The 21,177-nt window shown below is 40.2% G+C and overlaps 1 protein-coding gene across 1 annotated transcript in view; it reads right to left on the bottom strand.

Annotated features, from left to right (window-relative positions):
• The window catches only part of LOC115657624 (maltase-glucoamylase, intestinal-like), a 181,572-nt gene that overhangs the window by 23,375 nt on the left and 137,020 nt on the right, over positions 1–21,177 (bottom strand). The window contains exons 51-62 of the mRNA XM_030575679.1: positions 18,511–18,665; positions 13,779–13,947; positions 11,654–11,750; positions 11,432–11,544; positions 11,201–11,326; positions 9,200–9,328; positions 8,952–9,062; positions 8,463–8,525; positions 4,075–4,209; positions 2,068–2,152; positions 1,249–1,387; positions 95–228 (exon numbers count right to left, since the gene is read on the bottom strand). Coding sequence (XP_030431539.1) covers positions 95–228; positions 1,249–1,387; positions 2,068–2,152; positions 4,075–4,209; positions 8,463–8,525; positions 8,952–9,062; positions 9,200–9,328; positions 11,201–11,326; positions 11,432–11,544; positions 11,654–11,750; positions 13,779–13,947; positions 18,511–18,665 — 1,456 coding nt within the window. The remainder of the gene's footprint in view (positions 1–94; positions 229–1,248; positions 1,388–2,067; positions 2,153–4,074; positions 4,210–8,462; positions 8,526–8,951; positions 9,063–9,199; positions 9,329–11,200; positions 11,327–11,431; positions 11,545–11,653; positions 11,751–13,778; positions 13,948–18,510; positions 18,666–21,177) is intronic.

Raw genomic sequence — 21,177 nt, 5'->3', positions numbered from 1 at the left:
ATTAACTCCTAGTGCAGTCATTGTGCTTCAGCAGACTTTTTTCCTTTGTGATGGTTTAAAGCTTGAGGGCATTAAAAGAAGTTACTCCTCCTACCAATAATAGATTTTTCAAGCTGGTCCCATCTTGCATAGTTATCACCAAGCCAGTGACCTGCCCATCGTCCACTAGAGGGATATGTTGATCGGGTGATAACAATTCCACGTTCCCCTGTGGCATTGCGTACAGCACTAATATCAAAAATACAAACAGAAGCACATTAGATGTGGCAACCAAAGAAAAAAATCCTTTCTATAAAATACCTGATTAGGAGACATCAAATGGAGAGACCAATTTTCTATGGAAAATGTAATTCTTAGCTTCTGAGGCCCTGATTTATAACCATGTATGCACATGTTTAACTTTACTGCGAATAGAATTAAGAATTAGTCACATGAGAAAAGTTACTTATGTGCATAAAGGTTTACAGGATGAGGACCTAAATCAGAACTACTTGCCAGTGGGGAGAAAGTTGGGGCTGCTGCCTTTACAGCCAGCATCAGAGTTCTCCAGAACAAACCTGTGAAGTGCTCAGCCCTTCTCAGGGAGCACAAGGATACAGACTGTCCTGGGACTGAGTGCAAAAAGGGGCATAATTTCTTGCATTCCCACATCTTGCACATTCTGGCCCTTAATATTTTTCACACTAGATTAATATTTTATAAATCTTATATTGTTGTTATATTATGTACTACACAATGAAATGATAACAGGGCTAATCGCTTGCACTTCTGTAGTATTTTTTTATCTGAGGTTCTCAAAGAGCTTTGCAAGTTAGAGTTATACAAACGTCAAAAGTTTCATATGTTGGTATGAATTAGATCAATTCTCTCTTCCAAGAACACAAACAGGAGAGGCAATTTAATTATTACAGACCTGCTATATCATTGACCTGCAAAAAGAAACTCAATGGTCACCCTTTATTCTGGTAAAGCAAGTTGTATTTGCCGGGACCACATTTCAGATGTTCAAGGTAGCGGTATTAGAAAATGGCAACCCGCTCTTTGGACCTGATCAAAAGCCCATTGAAGTCCACAAACTATTAATGATCAAATTGCAGATTATTGAGGGTGAGGCTGAATTATTCCACTGAAGCTACTTCCATTGATAGCAATGGAAATTACTCAGGGTTTACATCTCAGTAATTGAGGCCACAATTTGGCTACAAAGACACTAGTTTTTTTGAGAAGAAAAAGGTGAAACTGACTTACAAGTAGGTCGGTTGTGCCTGTGACCATCCATACAGACTATGTACATCATAGTGCCTGACAGGGGTCCCATCTGGCAGGAACTGTTGACTTTCCATGCACAAGGTCACGAGATCCAGCCCTTTTTCCTTTTCTGCCAAAGCTAATGAGGAGGAGATGAAAAGTCAAACCATTAAACAGAGTGCCAACAAGAAACCAGGTAAGTCACTCACTCTTTTAACCACCATTTTTCCTTTACTACTGCCCTCTTTCAAATGCCTGTGTCCTGATGTATTTTGGCAAGAACATTTAGGGCCATGAGTTCCCAGCAACTTTGCAACAGTAGTTCCTCAAGTAGAATGATGGCATGATGTATCTCTTGATGGTATCACTCCAATTTTTTGAGAATTTGTCTCCAAATACTATCAATGTCCAACACTCTTGTATACTAATTCATGGCCACAATATTATTACTATCTGGATAGGAGCATCTACCCACTATCACTGTCCTCACTACAAAAGTGCTATTTTAGTATGTGGAATCAGGACCTTAGATTTTTAACTACAGCCCCAAAGTATATCACAGGAAGTAATCTTAAATAAAAGATTATTGTTGATGCTTACAACCCTTTCCTTGCAGCATGGATTTTAATATGAAAAATAAATTAATGCTTAATATTTTATGCAAGGTTGGACCAAAGAAACGTTCTTATTTTGGCCCACAGAGAATCATTAATAATGAAGGATCTAGTGGACAAATCTTTTCTGCTGGGTGACACAGGGTATGATTTAATAACAATCTGTGTGATGATAAGAATGCAAAGTACAGCTAAGATTCCTTACGTGGCATATAAGGTGGATTGTTTAGAAGTGGTTCTCTGCAGCCATCAACTGCTCCATTAATAAAGCTTGCTGGTTCATTCATGTCCTGAGGTTTTTTTTGTTTGTTTTTTTAAGGAAAAGAACACAAATATTCAGTAACTTTGCCCTGAAACAATGTCAACTCAGATAGTCAATGAACTAAAATTTCCTAAATGTGCCCATTTGAATTTTAAGGGGAAAATATGCCATCTACTTGTAAACGAGGGAGCAAATATACACACAAATTGAATACAAATAGAAAATTCATCAGAACTCTTCTGCTGACAAATGCTGTGCTGTTACGAATGTTATTTCATTTCCTCACTAGCTGTTGGCCTCCCCGAGCTCTGACTGAATTAATTAGGGTGCTCCCCAAAACTTGCATTTTATTTCCATACACTAAAGGCCCCTGCTTCTCAGGCTCCCTGGCTGAGAAGCTATGGACTTGGCTGTATAGCTCTCTATGGAGTACATCTGTGTCATTTCTGAATCAGCATGGGGAAGAGAGGAAATCACTACAAAGGGCAGAGGGTGCACTATTTAAACCTAAGCTGCTTGTATTTCATGTTTCTCACACATCTCGAATTCTATTATCCATATGCATGCTGAATAACACCATATGCCCATTGAAATGTCCCCACAGATCACTGCAATCTGAACTCTGTACTTGTCTTCACTAGTCAAGTATTTTACTATTCAACAGGCACCACTTTGCATATTTTACTTAAGCCATACTAAATGCTACCTCTTAATTTGTTTTATATGAACTAACAGACAGACATTTGTGCTGGATTCAGAAACATAGACTAGAACAGTAATAGATTTTCTTCAATGCTTGTTAAAGTATAGTATCATGATATTGATGGTGTTTACCCGAATTGGCATATCATTATTGTACTGTATTAATAAGCTCAGAAATCTCTGTCTTGAGATATTTCTTTAGGAGATGAATACAGAGTAACATTTTCTGTAAATGGAAGCCATGCATATTGCAATCTCTTGAAGTTGAGATTTTCAAAGGACTCTAGGGAATTTAGACATATCTTCTAATAAAACTAGCGTGTGTTGTAATCCCCTAGACTACTTTGAAACTCAACTCAAACATTTCATATATCAGCCATTGGATAAAACATACTGCAGGAACACAGATTTTCTTAATAGAAGGTTTCCCTCATGGTAATAATACATTAACCCAGTTATTTTACACTGAATGGCAACAATTATTTAGAAAGCAAGCTGATCTTTTGCAGTGATTTTGGGAGGATTTGTTAAGAGAACATTATTTGTCAAAACAATGCTGACTGATATGGCATTTGGTGTATGTGGATATACATTGTACACTCATCACATCTACAGATATTCCATGAATTGCCTATGTGGTCTACATTGTTGCATTTTAGGCAATTTCATAACCTGAAATTTAACTTTTCTACAGGGACGAAAGTGCACTAATAGTGATGGGATGAAGATTACACAGTGCCCAGTTAAACAATAATTCACTGAAGTCAATTTGGTTTTACCCCAACTATTTTGAGCACTAAATTGACTCACAAAGATTACACAATTGGGAAAAACCTTTGCAGGGGCAGGCATTAGATTACTTTGCTAGAACTAGTGCTCTGATTTCCCTTCCTGCTAACTTGTGTTTCATCCACAGTTGTTTATACTGGCTCACCACAAAGTCAGAGTCGATCCTTGAACTCCCACAGAAAGCAGAATGTAATGTGGCCGTCAGGCATGGAGTCCCCAAAACAAATAGCATTAAACACATACATCATGTTTGAAGTTATTAGTGAGGCTAACCCTCAGTTTTCCTCATTGTGGGCTCAGCCATTGAGATGAAGAGGCAGTCAACATGGTATTAAAGATAATGAATACTTAGTAGCACAAAAGTTGTTGAAACCTTCTTAGAATAGTAAGAATTTTGTAAAACCAGTAACAAATGTCCTACAAGGTGTATTACTAAACAAAGAGAAGGCATGCACTTACAGTCCACAGGCCATCAAATTTTACACTCTTCGCTGGATCATTTGGATTAGTGTGGAATTCCATTATTTCTCTTTGCCACCACTGTGCTGTAGAATTGCGGAAGAAATCTGGGAAAGCTGCATAAGCTCTGTACAGCTAAAACAGTAACAGACAATATAGGAAAAGAGACACAGGTTTGGATATCAATGTATTCAACTGCTTTAACAACCTAAACAAATTAAATCACTGGCTAAGATTGTAATTAAACTACAGAAATCTATTGTTAATATGAACCTACTGTCGTATGAAACTCAATCTTAAAACTCATATTCTTTGTTAACTGTTCAAGTAAACATGTCTCCGACTAAAGTAAATAGTCTCAGGTAAAAAAAGCATTAGACTAAATGTATAACCCAAATGAAAGAGAGACAGTAAAAGCACCAAAAGAATGCCACAATGGCTAAACAGCAGAGTAAGGGAGGCCACTGGAGGCAAAAAGGCATCCTTTAAAATTTAGGAGTCAAATTCAAGTGAGAAAAACAGGAAGAGGAACAAACTCTGGCAAGTTTATTATGAGAGTATCATAAGGCAAACCATGAAAGAATTTGAGAAGCAACTTGTTCAAGACATAAAATCTAACAGTAAGATTTTTTAAGTACATCAGAGGCAGGAAGCCTACCATTCAGGCAGTGGGGCCATTGGATGACAAAGGTGTTAAGGGAGCACTCAAGGAAGACAAGGCCATTGCAGAGAAACTAAATGAACTATTTGCATCAGTTTTCACTGCAGAGGAGGTGGGGGAGATGCCCATAATAAAGCTATTCTTTTGGGGCACTAAATATGGATAAAGATAATTGGGGGGGGAAGAGTCTTTTAAATGTAAGTCATGCCTCACCTTAAAGGGGCTCAGCAAGCATATGGATAACGGTGATGCAGTCAATATAGTGTACTTGGATTTTCAGAAAGCCTTTGACAAGGTTCCTCCCCAAAAGGCTTTTAAGCAAACTAAATAGTCATGGGATAAGAGAGAAGGTTGTCTCATGGACCAATAAGGGATTGGTTTAGATGGATCAGCAGTCTGACCCACTATGCCAGGTCCTATGTTCTATGACTCTTAAGAAGAGTTTGAACCATTCACTTCTCCCAGGACTCAATTCTTAATATAGTACTGACTTGTAAACCAGTACTACACATAACCTATCACAAAGAAGGCAGATGTAGAAGGCCCGAGACAACTCATAGACTCATAGACTCTAGGACTGGAAGGGACCTCGAAAAGTCATCGAGTCCAGTCCCCTGCCCTCATGGCAGGACCAAATACTGTCTAGACCATCCCTAATAGACATTTATCTAACCTACTCTTAAATATCTCCAGAGATGGAGATTCCACAACTTCCCTAGGCAATCTATGCCAGTGTTTAACTACCCTGACAGTTAGGAACTTTTTCCTAATGTCCAACCTAAATCTCCCTTGCTGCAGTTTAAGCCCATTGCTTCTTGTTCTATCATTGGAGGCTAAGGTGAATAAGTTTTCTCCCTCCTCCTGATGACACGCTTTTAGATACCTGAAAACTGCTATCATGTCCCCTCTCAGTCTTCTCTTTTCCAAACTAAACAAACCCAATTCCTTCAGCCTTCCTTCATTGGTCATGTTCTTAAGACCTTTAATCATTCTTGTTGCTCTTCTCTGGACCCTCTCCAATTTCTCCACATCTTTCTTGAAATGCGGTGCCCAGAACTGGACACAATACTCCAGTTGAGGCCTAACCAGCGCAGAGTAAAGTGGAAGAATGACTTCTCGTGTCTTGTTTACAACACACCTGTTAATGCATCCCAGAATCACGTTTGCTTTTTTTGCAACAGTATCACACTGTTGACTCATATTAAGCTTGTGGTCCACGATGACCCCTAGATCTCTTTCTGCCATACTCCTTCCTAGACAGTCTCTTCCCATTCTGTATGTGTGAAACTGATTGTTCCTTCCTAGGTGGAGCACTTTGCATTTATCTTTATTGAACTTCATCCTGTTTACCTCAGACCATTTCTCCAATTTGTCCAGATCATTTTGAATTTTGACCCTGTCCTCCAAAGCAGTTGCAATCCCTCCCAGTTTGGTATCGTCCGCGAACTTAATAAGCGTACTTTCTATGCCAACATCTAAATCGTTGATGAAGATATTGAACAGAACCGGTCCCAAAACAGACCCCTGTGGAACCCCACTTGTTATACCTTTCCAGCAGGATTGGGAGCCATTAACAACTACTCTCTGAGTACGGTTATCCAGCCAGTTATGCACCCACCTTATAGTAGCCCCATCTAAATTGTACTTTCCTAGTTTATCTATAAGAATATCATGCGAGACCGTATCAAATGCCTTACTAAAGTCTAGGTATATCACATCCACCGCTTCTCCCTTATCCACAAGGCTCGTTATCCTATCAAAGAACGCTATCAGATTAGTCTGACACGATTTGTTCTTTACAAATCCATGCTGGCTATTCCCTATCACCTTACCACCTTCCAAGTGTTTGCAGATGATTTCTTTGATTACCTGCTCCATTATCTTCCCTGGCACAGAAGTTAAACTAACTGGTCTGTAGTTTCCTGGGTTGTTTTTATTTCCCTTTTTATAGATGGGCACTATATTTGCCCCCTTCCAGTCTTCTGGAATCTCCCCCGTCTCCCATGATTTCCCAAAGATAATAGCTAGAGACTCAGATACCTCTTCTATTAACTCCTTGAGTATTCTAGGATGCATTTCATCAGGCCCTGGTGACTTGAAGGCATCTAACTTTTCTAAGTGATTTTTTACTTGCTCTTTTTTTATTTTATCTTCTAAACCTACCCTCTTCCCGTAAGCATTCGCTATACTAGACATTCCTTCAGACTTCTCAGTGAAGACTGAAACAAAGAAGTCATTAAGCATCTCTGCCATTTCCAAGTCTCCGTTACTGTTTCCCCCTCCTCATTGAGCAGTGGGCCTACCCTGTCCTTAGTCTTCCTCTTGCTTCTAATGTATTGATAAAAAGTCTTCTTGTTTCCCTTTATTCCCATAGCTAGTTTGAGTTCATTCTGTGCCTTTGCTTTTCTAATCTTGCCTCTGAATTCCTGTGTTATTTGCCTATATTCATCCTTCGTGATCTGACCTAGTTTCCATTTTTTATATGACGCCTTTTTATTTTGTAGGTCACGCAATATCTCAAAGGTAAGCCAAGGTGGTCTTTTGCCACATTTTCTATCTTTCCTAACCATCGGAATAACTTGCTTTTGGGCCCTTCAGGGCCCGATTTCATATATTGGCTTCAGGGGAATTTGATGCTGCTCAAGACTCTTATGTTTCGTGCTGCTGCCTCGCCACACTTGTAGGCCAGGTCTGAACAGCTTGTATCTGTGGGATTGCTGTAAGGTAATAGGGACAGAAGTTGAAATGCTGTCTCATTGGCTGTGTGTTCACTGGAGTAGAAGGTACAATTTCCAGCTTGAGTAGACAGAACAGTAGCAGCTCTGATTGATCTAGTGTCATAAACATAGAAGCAGAGCTACCATGGAGAAAGCCGCAGAAGTGCCTAGCAGATCAGATCCCATCTGTGACCCTAGGGATGTACGTAGGCTGCTCGTTCCTCCCAGTGCTTGTGCTGATGTGGCTACACTTCGATTTTTAGTCTATGTGTAATTTCCATATTAAGTACATCTCCTAGCTCTAGCGCAGACATATTCTAAGCCATTGGTTTCAGTGGAGCCAGGATTTTACCCTATGTTTCCATAGGATTTTATCCAGCATTAGTACAATTGGGGGAACCAAAATCTAAATGAATGGAGTGTGAGGAACACTAGGGATTACCTCATATGAATGGCTGGGGCGTGTGTGTGTTTATCAATGGTGTTCGTTGACAATCCTACCACTGTTCAATGCTCTCAATTTTGTAAGATTTCATTATCCAACTCTTCTTTTTTTATATGAAGTGTAGGTGTAGGATGATTAGTTTATAAAATACATTTTATAACTATTGTTTATTATTTACAGTTTGTTTTACAGCCTTACAGACCAACTGGGAACATGGTTTTATCAGTGTATAGAGTGCTAGACAGTCTCACCCTGAAGATCTTACAGTTTAAGTCCATAAGACAAAGGGTGGGAGGAAGGATACAACACAAAAGCAAAGGGACTTTTTGAAATATCATATTAGTTCCATGATTTTTTGCCCTATTAAAAAAAAATCTGTGGTGTGGGGGTGTCCCAGGAGGGATTAGCGAATTGGAAAGCCAAAGAAATGGAGACCATTCACAGAAGGGAAGGAGAGAAGAGGGACAGGGGAAGGAAGGAAGCAAAGTAGAGTAGGCTGAGGTGGAGAGACTGTGAGAGAGAGGGGGCTGAAGGGAAGATTAGTGGAAGGGTTAAGTGTACATACCTTGATCTGTGTTTCTAAATCTGCAGACTCATTAACTACTACATTAGGATAATCTGGCCAAACCTAAAGAGAAAGGAGGGAAGAAAAGAAATTAAGCTACATTGAATTGATTTTTATGTAGTTTGCGAGACCTCCTATAGCTTTTAAAATATACTCTTTGCAGTGTACTCTCAACTGTCAAGAAAATGTTACGTTTTGCAGTGTACGTACATTTAGCAATGTACAAAATAATTCCTTCTCTGCACATTCACATCCCTCCCCTAAGAAAAGATATACAGCTGAAGATCATTGTTATAGTGATCACACTACAGTCTAAACCATCTCACTATTATCTCTCCCAGAGTTACCACAGACACCCTAAACAAGACAGGTGGCGGGCAAAGCCATAAGAAAGTCCTCAATTAAAAAAATATACAATGTATTCAGAACAGTCATTTTTGCCTTTGAAATCCACTCCTCATTGTTAAACTGTAGTTCTCACAATAGTACCTTTGCCCAGACAATCTCAGGGCTGTTAGGCCACTTGATGAAGACATCATCCTGCACACCTCTTGTGAATGGTGGATAAGCATTTGTCTCATTGCCAGAGATTGGTGGGTCCTAAAATACAGAGACAATCCACTTTTACAATTATTTTAAGAAAGCAAATATGTACATTATTTAATTTATTCAGTGAATTCTGGTATTTCACTGTCTAGAAGTATACTAAGTGAAGAAAAAAGTACCAAACTACTGACCAGAATAGCGACAAATCTCATTCCTTCTTCTTTTATTCGATTAATCAGAGCAGGAAGTCCTGCAAAGTTTGGGCTGAGAGTAAAGTCTAACTTCCGCTCCATGTAATCAATGTCTGTATACTGTACATCCTGCAATAAGTGAACACAAGACACAAAAAACCTTAGAAATTAGTTTAGAAGTCAAGGGCGTAATTAACTTTAAGAAAGTCTGATTCAGACCGGATTAGCTTCAGAATGTTCAAATGCTATCATCTGGGGTTCTTATTTTTTTAAGAATTAGTTTTCCTAATTGTAAGAAAAGTGCTGGCTTTAACAAAAGTAAAAAGGCAAAATACTGTATTTTAAAGCAAAGACATTGGGCTAGATTCATCAGTATGTTCTATATATTCATCCATACTATACATTTAGTGGATTTGCACCAGGAAGAAGTTGGCTCAAAATATTTAGAGAGAGGTACAATTTAAGATTTGAAGGAAGCACCGTTTTCTACGTACATATTTTTACAATGTTCTTCTATAGCAGCTAATAAAGTTAGGTAAAGAGATATATAAATTGCAGCTCTATATCATGCAGGGAGAATGCCATGAAAACAGAATGGTATAGTAACATTGTGACATGGTGGAAAAATTGTATGGTCCTTTAACTTAAGCAGTAGTTTATGCTGTTAATTCCTGAGATCAAGAATTCAATCTTGATCGATCTTGGTGGGGAGGGATAGCTTAGTGGTTTGAGCACTGGTCTGCTAAACCCAGGGTTGTGAGCCCAATCTTTGAGGGGACCACTTAGGGATCTGAGGCAAAAATCAGTACTTGGCCCTGCTAGTGAAGGCAGGGGGCTGGACTCGATGACCTTTCAAGGTCTCTTCCAGTTCTAGGAGATAGGTATAGCTCCAATTATAAAATTATATAATCCTGTAAATAAACTGACCAGGGTTGTTGTTACAAGTCAGGACTCTACATAAATGGAGATGAACTGCTGTAGCCCTCTGACACCTGGGATAAACTTCCCTGCCCTAGAAGAAGTGTATAAACCAGGCTAACATCAGTAGCTATTTATCTGACTATAGGTCTTGTCTGCTCTTGGACAATATGATGTGTTCTTAACTCAAGTTATCTAATTCAGGTTAACTAATACTAGATAAACTCATAGTGAAGACAGGGCAGCTTGTAGTTTCCACACATTAGGTCGAAGTAAACCACTAGCCACCAACAGAGTGTAAATGGAGTCAACAACACACAATGTGTTTTTTTTAAAAAAGATGCATCCCCTAGTGATCACATATAGAGGTTTATGAGTTTGCTACTCTCTCTAAGATAATGTGCTTGGTCCTTTAATTAAAAAAGTAGAGGCTCGTGCTTTTAGATCCAGAGACGTGGGTTCCATCCTTGCAGACTACTTGAAAAAGCGTATCATTACAAATGGTGGCCCGTACTGGGATATGACCTACTGTGGACTCCATCCAACTTCTGCTCTTACACAAAACCTTAACAGTAATCTTAGCAATGTTAAGGAAGAATAATTTTCCAAATGAACCTACTCTGTGACAGCCAGATGCATGGATACAAGGAATATGAAACTACTATTAAGGTTCTGCATGAGGACAAAATATGGATAAAGTTAGAGAATGTGTTGCTCTTCAGAATCTGTAGGCGATGGAAGAGAATGCCTTATGGTATGTTGGACATTCTTATCAACACTGTTGACAACACTGTAGGTGATGCGAAGGTGACAAGAAATGATGCAGACTTTTCCCGTAACTTCTTTCCAGGTTGAGTAGCAAGAGTCGGTCTTCATAGGACTAAATTCTGTTTTTGTTTGGTGTAATGATAATATCATCTGTGAAGAGGGCATAAACGGGCTTAAAGCATACAAAGAATACCGTTTCAGTACAGTATGTGGTTTCATTTCTATAAATTATTTCTCATTTCTTTTTCCCTAGAGAACAAATCTGTGATTAGAGAATTCAAATAACATCACTAATTATAACTGCAAACAACATACATAAGGTATCCGAGCTGCCTTCATTGCCTCATAAAGGTCAGAGACTTCAGTGTCATTTTGGTATCCATAACGGCATAACTGGAATCCCAAAGACCAGTATGGTGGCATGACTGGTCGTCCAATCAGCTAACAACAATAAAATAGGGGGGAAGAAAACATTTAATCATGGTAATATGGAAAACTGGACAAAAATACAATTGATTGTAGAACTTTCAACATAATTAATCCTACTGCAGTGTATTCCTGAACAACCAACTCCGGCGTTGGGCCCAACACCATGTAAAAGTCCAGAATTCCTCCAATAGTGCGATACGTCAGAGCAGGGGTTGGCTGGAATGTGACATCTGCAAATGCAGAGCATACATTCAGGAAGCAAGTAGTTGAATAAACTATTGTTATGAGAAAGTGCACAATAGAGGAAACTATTTCTGAAAGTTTTTCTTTCTTTTTTACCCATTGCATTACTGGTAAGCAAGAGGACTCCATGAGCATTTCCATCATTTTCCAGGCCCATGTAAAAGGGATGGAAACCATAGGAATTCAGTTTGTACTGCAAAAAGAAGAAAAAAATTATGGTTTCACTTTGGAGGTGAACATAATTTGTGAAAGCAGCAAAGAATCCTGTGGCACCTCAGAGACTAACAGACAAGGTGCCACAGGATTCTTTGCTGCTTTTACAGATCCAGACTAACACGGCTACCCCTCTGATACTTGACATAATTTGTGAACATTCTACTGGCAAGTAAACAGTCTAATATTCCTAAATGATTACTGATAAATCCACTCTACTAAAATAACTTTCCCACCATATTCATCTTTTAGAAACTTTTCTTGTATTGTACTGATACATTCAACTGGCCTTTTGACATTTTTGTTTTATACAAAAAGTTCTCTAGGTGTGATTGTAAAGGTCACGAGAGTACAGCTATGTAAATAGAAGACAGCAAGGTATTTAATGACTAGACTGATGAAGCAGCATCTAAAGGAGAGAAACATGTAACAGTCTATAACATGATCCACCCATGGATTTTCCTATCACACATGTTTAACAATGACAGCTCAGCACTTTACAACAAGAAAACCAATGATTATGGAGCACTCATTTTCAAGGGTCAAGTCATGTAGTTTGCTAATCCACTGAACTTTCATCTCAGCAGTTTCACAGAATTCCTTCACAAAAATTTCTCCATACTGTGGCTTGCTGGAATACTTGTTGTGATTGCTCCCACTGCAATGTGATGTGTATTACATTAACGTACAGTTCTCATTACTGAAACACTTTTCATAAAAACACAAGTCAGGGTGAGTCAGTGATCAGTCTTAGGTCATTTTACATATGTGTATATATAGAAGTTACTATTTACATTTGAGGCCCCAGATAGACCCACTTCCTTCTCTTTCTCTTGGCAGGCAGAAGCCCTACCTGGGCATACTACTTCATCTTCTCAGGGAGCGGGACCAGCTTGGGCAGCAGCCCCAGACTATGAACTTGGAAGACTGGACATTTTTGTACCCTCTTAAGCCAGAAAAGATCACCCAGGATTATTTTGAAGTCCTCCAGCATTTAGTCACATTTATAGGAGCAGCCTGAAAGTGATATGAGGCTGGTTCCATCTGAGCTAATACCTGCCCCTCTCACAGGGAGATGTGACAATTGCATTCTCCGTGCTCCCTGCTTCTTCCTGCTGATGTCTTGGTGCCTCAGGATGGCCCGTGTAGTGGGGGGATGTTGGGCTTGCATGACCTGGTACTAACCCGTATGACTCTTGGAGGTGGAACCATTGTGCTTATCTTCCTCGCCATTTCTGCCCCAACTTCACCTGCGGGGGTTGATGTGTGCTTTCAGAATTGCTTGGCACTCTCCCGTAATTCCCATTAAAGTCAACGAGACCTCTCAGCATCCAGCATCACAGGAAACCTGGCCAATATATATTTTAACTATGTGTGTGAGAGTAATTGTCTATGGGTTGCTCTCCCTCTCCCTGTCCTCTTTACACTAGCCACATTTGAAAAGTGGATAAAACTGCTGCCAAGACATGTCTCTATGAAATATTAAAACCACAGGCTATCATCACACCATGAAAAGTTAATAAAAGTTAAGTTTCCAGAACTTGGGAAGGAGGAGAGAAAACTGGCAAAAAGTTTGGTCTAAAATAGTTCTCCAGCTCTGCTCAGTTCTTGTAGAACCCAACATAGACCATAGAAACATAGGAATTGACACAACAGATAAGATCAGTCACCCATATAGCCTGCTATCCCATCTCCAGATGTGGTAAATATTAAGATGCTTCACAGAAAAGTGCAATTATTCCAAAATGGAATAACCTGTTTTAAGAGAGGTTTTTTTCCAAACCCCAGGTTACCTGATAGGACCTTAACTGTTAATAAACTTTGTTTTGGTTTGTTGTAATGATTATGATATCTGTAACCAGGGCATATCATACACCGGTGTTACTGTCTGCATTGTTTTAAAACAAAATATACTATCACCACCCTGGAAAATATCTCTAAGTTATGTGTACTAAGAACATAATTGCTGCTCAGAATAGAATCTAATTCAAATTTTATCTCTACTTACACCAGGGGACTGGTCTTTGGTGAACATTCCCCAGGTCTGCCAGTTCATATCACGCCGAAATGTAGTGTGTTCAGTTTCACCAAAGCCGTAGACATACTGTGATGGCAGACGAGTAGAAATCTGAATGAACATGTCGCTAAAAGTGAAGCCAGGTACCTGAGAATCCCAACTGAAACAGAATGAGAATTATCCCATTATCATCAGTAAAGAGCTGGAAAGATACACAAATAATAGTTGCTGAGAATTTTGAAAGTTACCAAGAATATTTGAGGTAGTAGCCATGCAATTGCTTTTCTTAATGAAGCACAGGGTGACTGTTTAATCTGCTAGAAGACTATCTGTGTCAGAGTGTAAGGAAGTTGAGTATTATTGAATACACTCTGGAATTTAGATAAAATGAACACTAAATACCTATTAAGAAGTTTCTTAGAACTGAAGGAAACTCTAATTAATCTATATATTAATTTCAATTTCAGTGATGTTTTTAAACCCAGTGTATTGCATGCTTAATAATGATGACATATGGGGAAACAAAGGAGATGTTAGAGAGGCTGATGATTAAGGTTTGAATGATTTGTGAAGTCAAGGCTGAAGACAGTTTTGTTGGTTTGGATAAGCACCTGAACTTTCAAACACAAATCAAATTGTGAAAATTTTGGGTCTCTTGTGTAATTTGTACTGCTACTCAGGAGAAAAAGTTTTCATAGATTCAGAAGATTCCAAAATCAGAAAAAAACATTGAGATAATCTAGTCTGACCTCCTGTATAATACAGGCCATAGAACTTGCCCAAAATAATGCCTAGGGCATCTGTTTTAGAGAACCATGCAATCTTAGTTTAAAAATTGTCAATGATGGAGAATCCACCACGACCCTTGGTAAGTTGTCCCAATGGTAAATTACCCTCACTGTCAAATATCTATGCCTTACTTCCCAGTCTGAATTTGTCTAGCTTCAACCGTCAGCAATTAATTGTGTTATATCTTTCTCTTCTAGTTCGAACAGCCCATTATACCTATTTGTTCCTTATGTAGATATGTACAGATTGCAATCAAGTCACCCCTTGGCCTTCTCTTTGTTAAGCTAAACAGATGGAGCTCTTTGAGTCTATCACTATACGGTGTGTTCTCTATTCGTTTAAATCATTCATGTGGCTCTTCTCTGAACCCTCTCCAGTTTAACAAAATCCTTCTTGAATTGTGGGCACCAGAACTCGACACAGTATTCCAGCAGCAGTCGTACCGGCACAAATATAGAAATAAAATAAATAATTATTTGCTCCTAGGCAAGAGCCTCTCCTTTATGCATCCCAGAAATGCATTAGCTCTTGTAGCCAGAGCATCACACTGAGAAGTCCTATTCAGCTGATTTCCCACCATGACCCCAAATCTGTTTCAGAGTCACTGCTTCCTAGGATAGAATCTTGTATCATGTAAGTATGGACTTTGTTCTTTGGTCCTAGATATATACATTTACATTTATCCATTTTATAATGTCCATTTGCTTAAGCTCGGTTTACCAGATCACTCTGAGTCAGGAACCTGTCCTCTTCGATATTTAACAATCCCCCAATTTTTGTGGCATCTGCAAACTTTGTCAGTGACAATTTTATGGTTTTTTCCAGGTCATTGATAAAAACATTAAACAGCATTGTGAATAGAAGCATTCTGCTCAAAGTGTATATTCGCCACATTCAATCAAATCAAAGATGTATCCTAGCAGTACCACTTGTGGCACATGCAACCCTCCCTTCCTCATTCAAGGAGCCAAGGGCTTTAAAGGAGCTTGACCACTGACTCCCTCTCCATTCCTTCATACCACTGTCCAACTAATACTCTAAATAGTGGGGAAGGGTCGTGGAACATGTATGTGCACAACACAACAGGAAGAAGGATAGTTACCGTATAGGTAAGTAACCATTTTTTCTCCTCCAAGTGATTGTTCACAAATGTCACCTGCAGTAGAATGTCTTTGGATCACTTGAAGAGAGATTGCAACAGTGACTGGCCAATACTGGCACCGTCTCAGAAAGCTTGAGTGATAGCCCAGTGACCGGAAGAGGTATATGCTAGTAAACATGTTGCTGCCTTGCATATATTCACTCTTGGTATGTTACTCAAGAAGACTGAGGAAGTGGAATGAACCTTTGTGGAATGGGCCATTATCCTCGGAGGGAGAGCAATCTTTGCTAGATAATAGCAGAGTTTGATGTAGTCAGAAATCCAATGAGATATATACAGTTCTCTAACCAGCTGCCCTGCACTCCTACAAAGTGTATAGGAAATAATCTAAAAGAATGTACAAAGTATGAAGCCTCTCTTTGGCTTTACGAGAGTGAGCCTTTGGAAAAAAACACCGGCAGATGAATGACCTGATTCAGGTGGAACTTCAAACATAAACAAGGTGTGGCCAAAAAGAAACTTTGTTTTTGTGAAATGTCTTTAAAGGGGGCTTGGCTAACAGTGCTTGAAGCTCAGACTCCCTTTTGGCAGATGGTACCTGACTGCTACCAGAAATGCTGTTTTCATTGATAGCAACAAGTATAAGATTTAAAATATAGCAGGTAATAATATATGGGTAACATCTAATATATGCGTAATCTCTCTATTATTTGGTGACAACCAGTGAGACTCAGTCCAGATTTAGAACCTTTTCCATTTCATTGATAAGTGGCTCTTCCTGCTATGCACACCAGCATGGCTTGGACATCCTAAGAGCAAACTCTTTCCTTACTGCCAGTCATCCAAATAAGGAAATATCCGAACTCCTAAATGTTGAAGATGAACTGCCACTACTGCCATACATTTGGTAAACACCCTCAGGACATGTGTTTGGTTGAAGGGCAGCACCATGTCCTGGTAGTGCATATTGCCTACCATGAACTAGAAATTCATGTGGCAATACATCCTAGCCACATAAAGTATGTATGTATCCTGCAGCTAGAGGCAACGTACTAATTTCCCGCCTTCAAAGAAGGGAGAACAGATGATTGGGGAATCATTCTGTTCTTCATTTTCTTAGTTCATCTGTTAAACTTTCTTACATCTTAAATCTAGGAATCTACATTTCTCTTCCAAAATAGGCTTTGGAGCCATGGCACCCAGAGAGGCACTCTTTGTAGAGGAATGCTCTGCTTTCTCGTGGTCAGGGTCGGGCTTTTAAGAGGGACATGTTGTCTTTTCAGGAAGACTAACTTTAAGACAGGAATTCATTTGTTTCTTCATCCTTGTGGGGAAAGAGGTTCAGATAGGACTTTTGTTCCCCACTTGTCCCTCTCCTACACAATTTAGGCAACATTTGAAACTCTCAGTGACAGCTGTACATGTGGACCACAGATATTTTGGCTTTTTTTTTTTGCCATGCAAAAATCCCCTGGATTTAAACCATCAGCTAACTAACTAACTTGGCACTATATGAAGTGAACTGTATGTACAAATCAGAAAATCTCTTTCACAGATGCCTAACTGAGGCTCAAGAGCAACAGGGAACTCTCCAGCTCTCACCACAGATGGTGCAAAGGAGCTAAGAGGGAGGGGGACAGCCATGTCCCTTTTATGGCCTCAGGTCCATGTACGAAAAAGGCAGGGGTATGCAAACTGACTAGTGGTAGTGCTGGCAGAAGTCTTGTTCTCAAGTGCATTGGGTGCACATACACCTGCAGTGGAATGTACACAAGAACAACCAGTCATTCAAAGTAGAATGTTTAGTTATCTTCATTTTGTTTAAGCCACAGCTCCAACATCAGTGGAATAGCCTCTCTTTAAGCTAGGTATCAGCTCAGAATCAGCATCTGTAAATCACATTCTTTTTGTTCTCAATTTGATCAGAGAATGAGTTTGATATTTTGCAACAGATTTAGTTCTAAGTGAGAATTAATTGCTCTGAAAGCTCTTGAGGATGTAATAATGTTCCCTCTAAGGATATGTCTACACTGGAGCTTGAGGGGTAATTTCCAGCTCACATAGACATACCTGTTCTAGTTCTCATCAAGCTAGCTTGTTAAAACTAAAAGTGCAGCAGCAGGGCCAGAGCTACCATTTAGGCAGCCTAGGCAATCGCCAGGGCGCCAGAATAAATGGCGGGTGCCATTTTGCCGGGGGGGGGGGGCAGGCGGCTCCAGTGAAGCTGCCTTTGTGGTGCCTGCGAAGTGTCCGGTGCTCTGCAGCTCCAGTTGAGCTGCCGCAGTCGTGCCTGCAGATGGTCGGCTGCTCGCGCGGCTCCAGTAGACCGCCCGCAGGCATCACGGCGGCAGCTCCACCGGAGCCACGGGGCACCGGACCCTCCGCAGGCACCACTGCGGCAGCTCCACCAGAACCGCGGGACCAGCACGCGGGATGGCGAAATTGCCGTCCGCCTAGGGCGCTCAAACCCCTAGCGCCGGTCCTGTAGCAGTAGCAATACTAGCAACAGGACACGTTAGCTACATACCTAGTGTTTCATATGGGATTGTACTCAAGGCCACCAGCCTGTCCCACATTTATAGGTGCCACAGATACACTTCTATTTTTTGTTTACATTTCCAACTCCAATGGAGAAATATGCTAAAATAATAAATAGGTCTTGCTGAAACATATCAAGTTAATTAATTTAACATCAAATACTTTTCACCAGTAACACCATGGCAGCTTAGCAAAATGCAGCCTATTCAAAGCTAAGCCAGTATTTAGGGATTTCCACCAAACATACAGGTTAAAATAAAAATGTCATCTATAGCAAACCAAGATTTCACTTACATAATTGTTCCAGTGCGTTTGCGCTGAATCTGAATACCAAATGGATTGTTCTTAATGGTCACTTCATAGAGTCGACCTGCTTCTGTACTTGTTGGAGTACTAGGGAAGAATAGTGGTACTGGAACTTCATATCTCTTATTGTTGGCATCATAAATCTGTGAAAAGAAAGGCAGCAGTCTTGAAAGTGTAATACATAAGACCTATTTCTTGCGACTGTTGTTTTTTTTTCAAGTTCTCCTTAGTCAAATAGCGAAAAATTATTTGTGCGTGTGGTCATGTTCAAGAATGTAAGTTATCATCATAGGGGAAGTAACAGCAAACATTATAGTTGTGGTCCCTGTACTGTACAACAAACAGGACCTAATTCTGGGGCTATTTTTTCCTGGATTTTGTGGCAATGTGTGGCCGCTTCATTTACATATGAAAAACACAATCAACCAGCACAGTAGCCTTTGTCTTGTTTATTTTGATGTTAAATTCCATTTATTTATGCTGCCTCTATATTTTTAGTTTTCAATATGCCAGAAAATTTCTGCACTGGCCTTAAATAAGTGCATTGTAGAAGATGTCAGGGGCCAGTCTGAAGGTTTTGGCTCCTAGGTATTGGATAGTGGGAGGACTGGGGAAGTGGGAAGTAGCTTTTGATCGTGGAATAAAGCATATTAGCAGGACATTTCTGCAAAAAGAATCAATGATAGTTAATTATCAGCTTAAGATTTCAGGCTTAACTCACTAAGAGTATTAGGGCAGTGTAAGAGAGAGACCTCTATAGAGATTATTAATTATTATTAGTAAAGGTATTCTAATTAATTCTTATAATATTGGTTTATTACAATTTGCCTTCTTTGTTAACTGAATATTAAAAGGTACTTACAATTATTTTTATGCCCATCATGCTTGGAAATTGCAATAATATCTGCTGATATTTTGGTTACATATGTTATTAAATGAAATGTAAGGCTAATTCCAGGAGGCTTCTGCTTCCTGTAAACTAGTGACTCACTCCCAAAATGTCAAAACTGATACCACTCTTGGCCATAAAACATCCAAACATCTGTTATGCAAGCTCTGACATGCAGCTGTTATAACTTATATATTGCTTCAACTATTTATACTGTTTTCTTTTTGCTATATTTTGAATATATATTTGTATATAACTGGTAATTATTGTAATTGTTTACATAGAATTAAGCTAGTAGAATGTTCAGCTAAGGAAGACGATGCCGTACAAGTGGTTGAATTGTGAAAAGTAAGTGGCTGCAGACTCCTTGCACAAGCTCTTGTACACCTTACATAATGTACAGGAGTCCACTCTCAATCCCTGTCTCCTTTATAAGGAAAACAAATAGGAGCCATCTCTGAGGCACCTTATGAGAGTTATAGCTGTGGAGGCTGATTTGTCACACCTTGAACTGGTTCCTCATCAATTTTTACCTCAGAGCTTCAATAAAACCCTGCACATCTATGTTCATCATTTGTGTTTGTTGAAACTTAGGTAGCTCAACTGACACGCTGAGCTGTCTGTAAAAAGAGATCATAGATTTAAAAAACCCCAAAGAGGTGAGAATAAGCACACTGGAACCTCACACCACTTCTAATATTCAATATGTCAGACATGGGACACAATGTGATGTGACATTACATATGGAATAGGTCTAATTGCTCAGTAATCAGTGTGTCATGCTACTGCAAGAGTATGAAACAAAGCAGTGTTATCCACTTATTTGCACAGCAAGCCATCTTTAGCAGTTTGCAGAAAAAGTGATCACTCTCTTTGAATAATAAAATGAAATAGTCTCTAGAACAGCGGCTCTCAACAAAGGTTAGCGTACCCCTGCGGGTACGCAGAGTTCTTCCAGGTGGGACATCAACTTTTCTAGATATTTGCCTAGTTTTACAACAGGCTACATAAAAAGCATTAACCAAATCAGTACAAAATAAAATTTCATACAGACAATGACATGTTTATACTGCTCTATATACTGTACACTGAAATGTAAGTACACCTCTACCCCGATAGAACGCGGGGTTCGCATACAACACAGTAAAGCTCTGACACGCTGCTCTGAGTAACATGTTAATGGTGTTGGGGCAGGCCGGGGCAGAGGTGTTTGAAAAGGGACAGAGGGTATCGGGGGCAGTTAGGGGTTCCCTCCCCCCCAGGGTCTGGGGGGCAGGAGCTGTGGTAGGGCACTTTTGGGGGCCCCGTAGTCCCAGAGTGGCCCGGGGGATTAGCGGGGTGCCGGGACCAGCCTGCTCTGCTTCCCTCACTCCAGTCCCAGCCGTGTCACTCGGGGGAGGGAGCTTGGAAGAAGGGTTCCCCACCGCACTCACTAGCAGCGGCAGAAGCGGAGCAGCCCAGCCCCAGACCACTCCACTCCACCAACTCCCAGCCGCAGCGCTCTGCTTCCAGTCACAGCTGAGTATAAGGGGCATCCTTTCCCCAACCTCCCTGCACTCACCTGCGGTGGGAAGTGAAGAGCCGCAGCTGGGAGGTGGCAGAGTGTAGTGGGCTGGGGCCATGTCAGTCCGCTTCCCTCCACCGATGAGTTCTGAGGGCATCCTTTCCCCAACCTCCCTGCACTCACCAGTGGTGAAAAGTGGAGCATTCCAGCCCCAGCCAGCTCCACTCCGCCAGCTCCCAGCCATGGCGCTCCAATTCCTGCT

Source organism: Gopherus evgoodei, chromosome 9 (genome assembly GCF_007399415.2).
Source record: "Gopherus evgoodei ecotype Sinaloan lineage chromosome 9, rGopEvg1_v1.p, whole genome shotgun sequence".
Lineage (NCBI taxonomy): Eukaryota > Metazoa > Chordata > Testudines > Testudinidae > Gopherus > Gopherus evgoodei.
The sequence above is the reverse complement of the archived record's forward strand: the minus strand, read 5'-3'. Positions and strand labels throughout refer to the sequence as shown.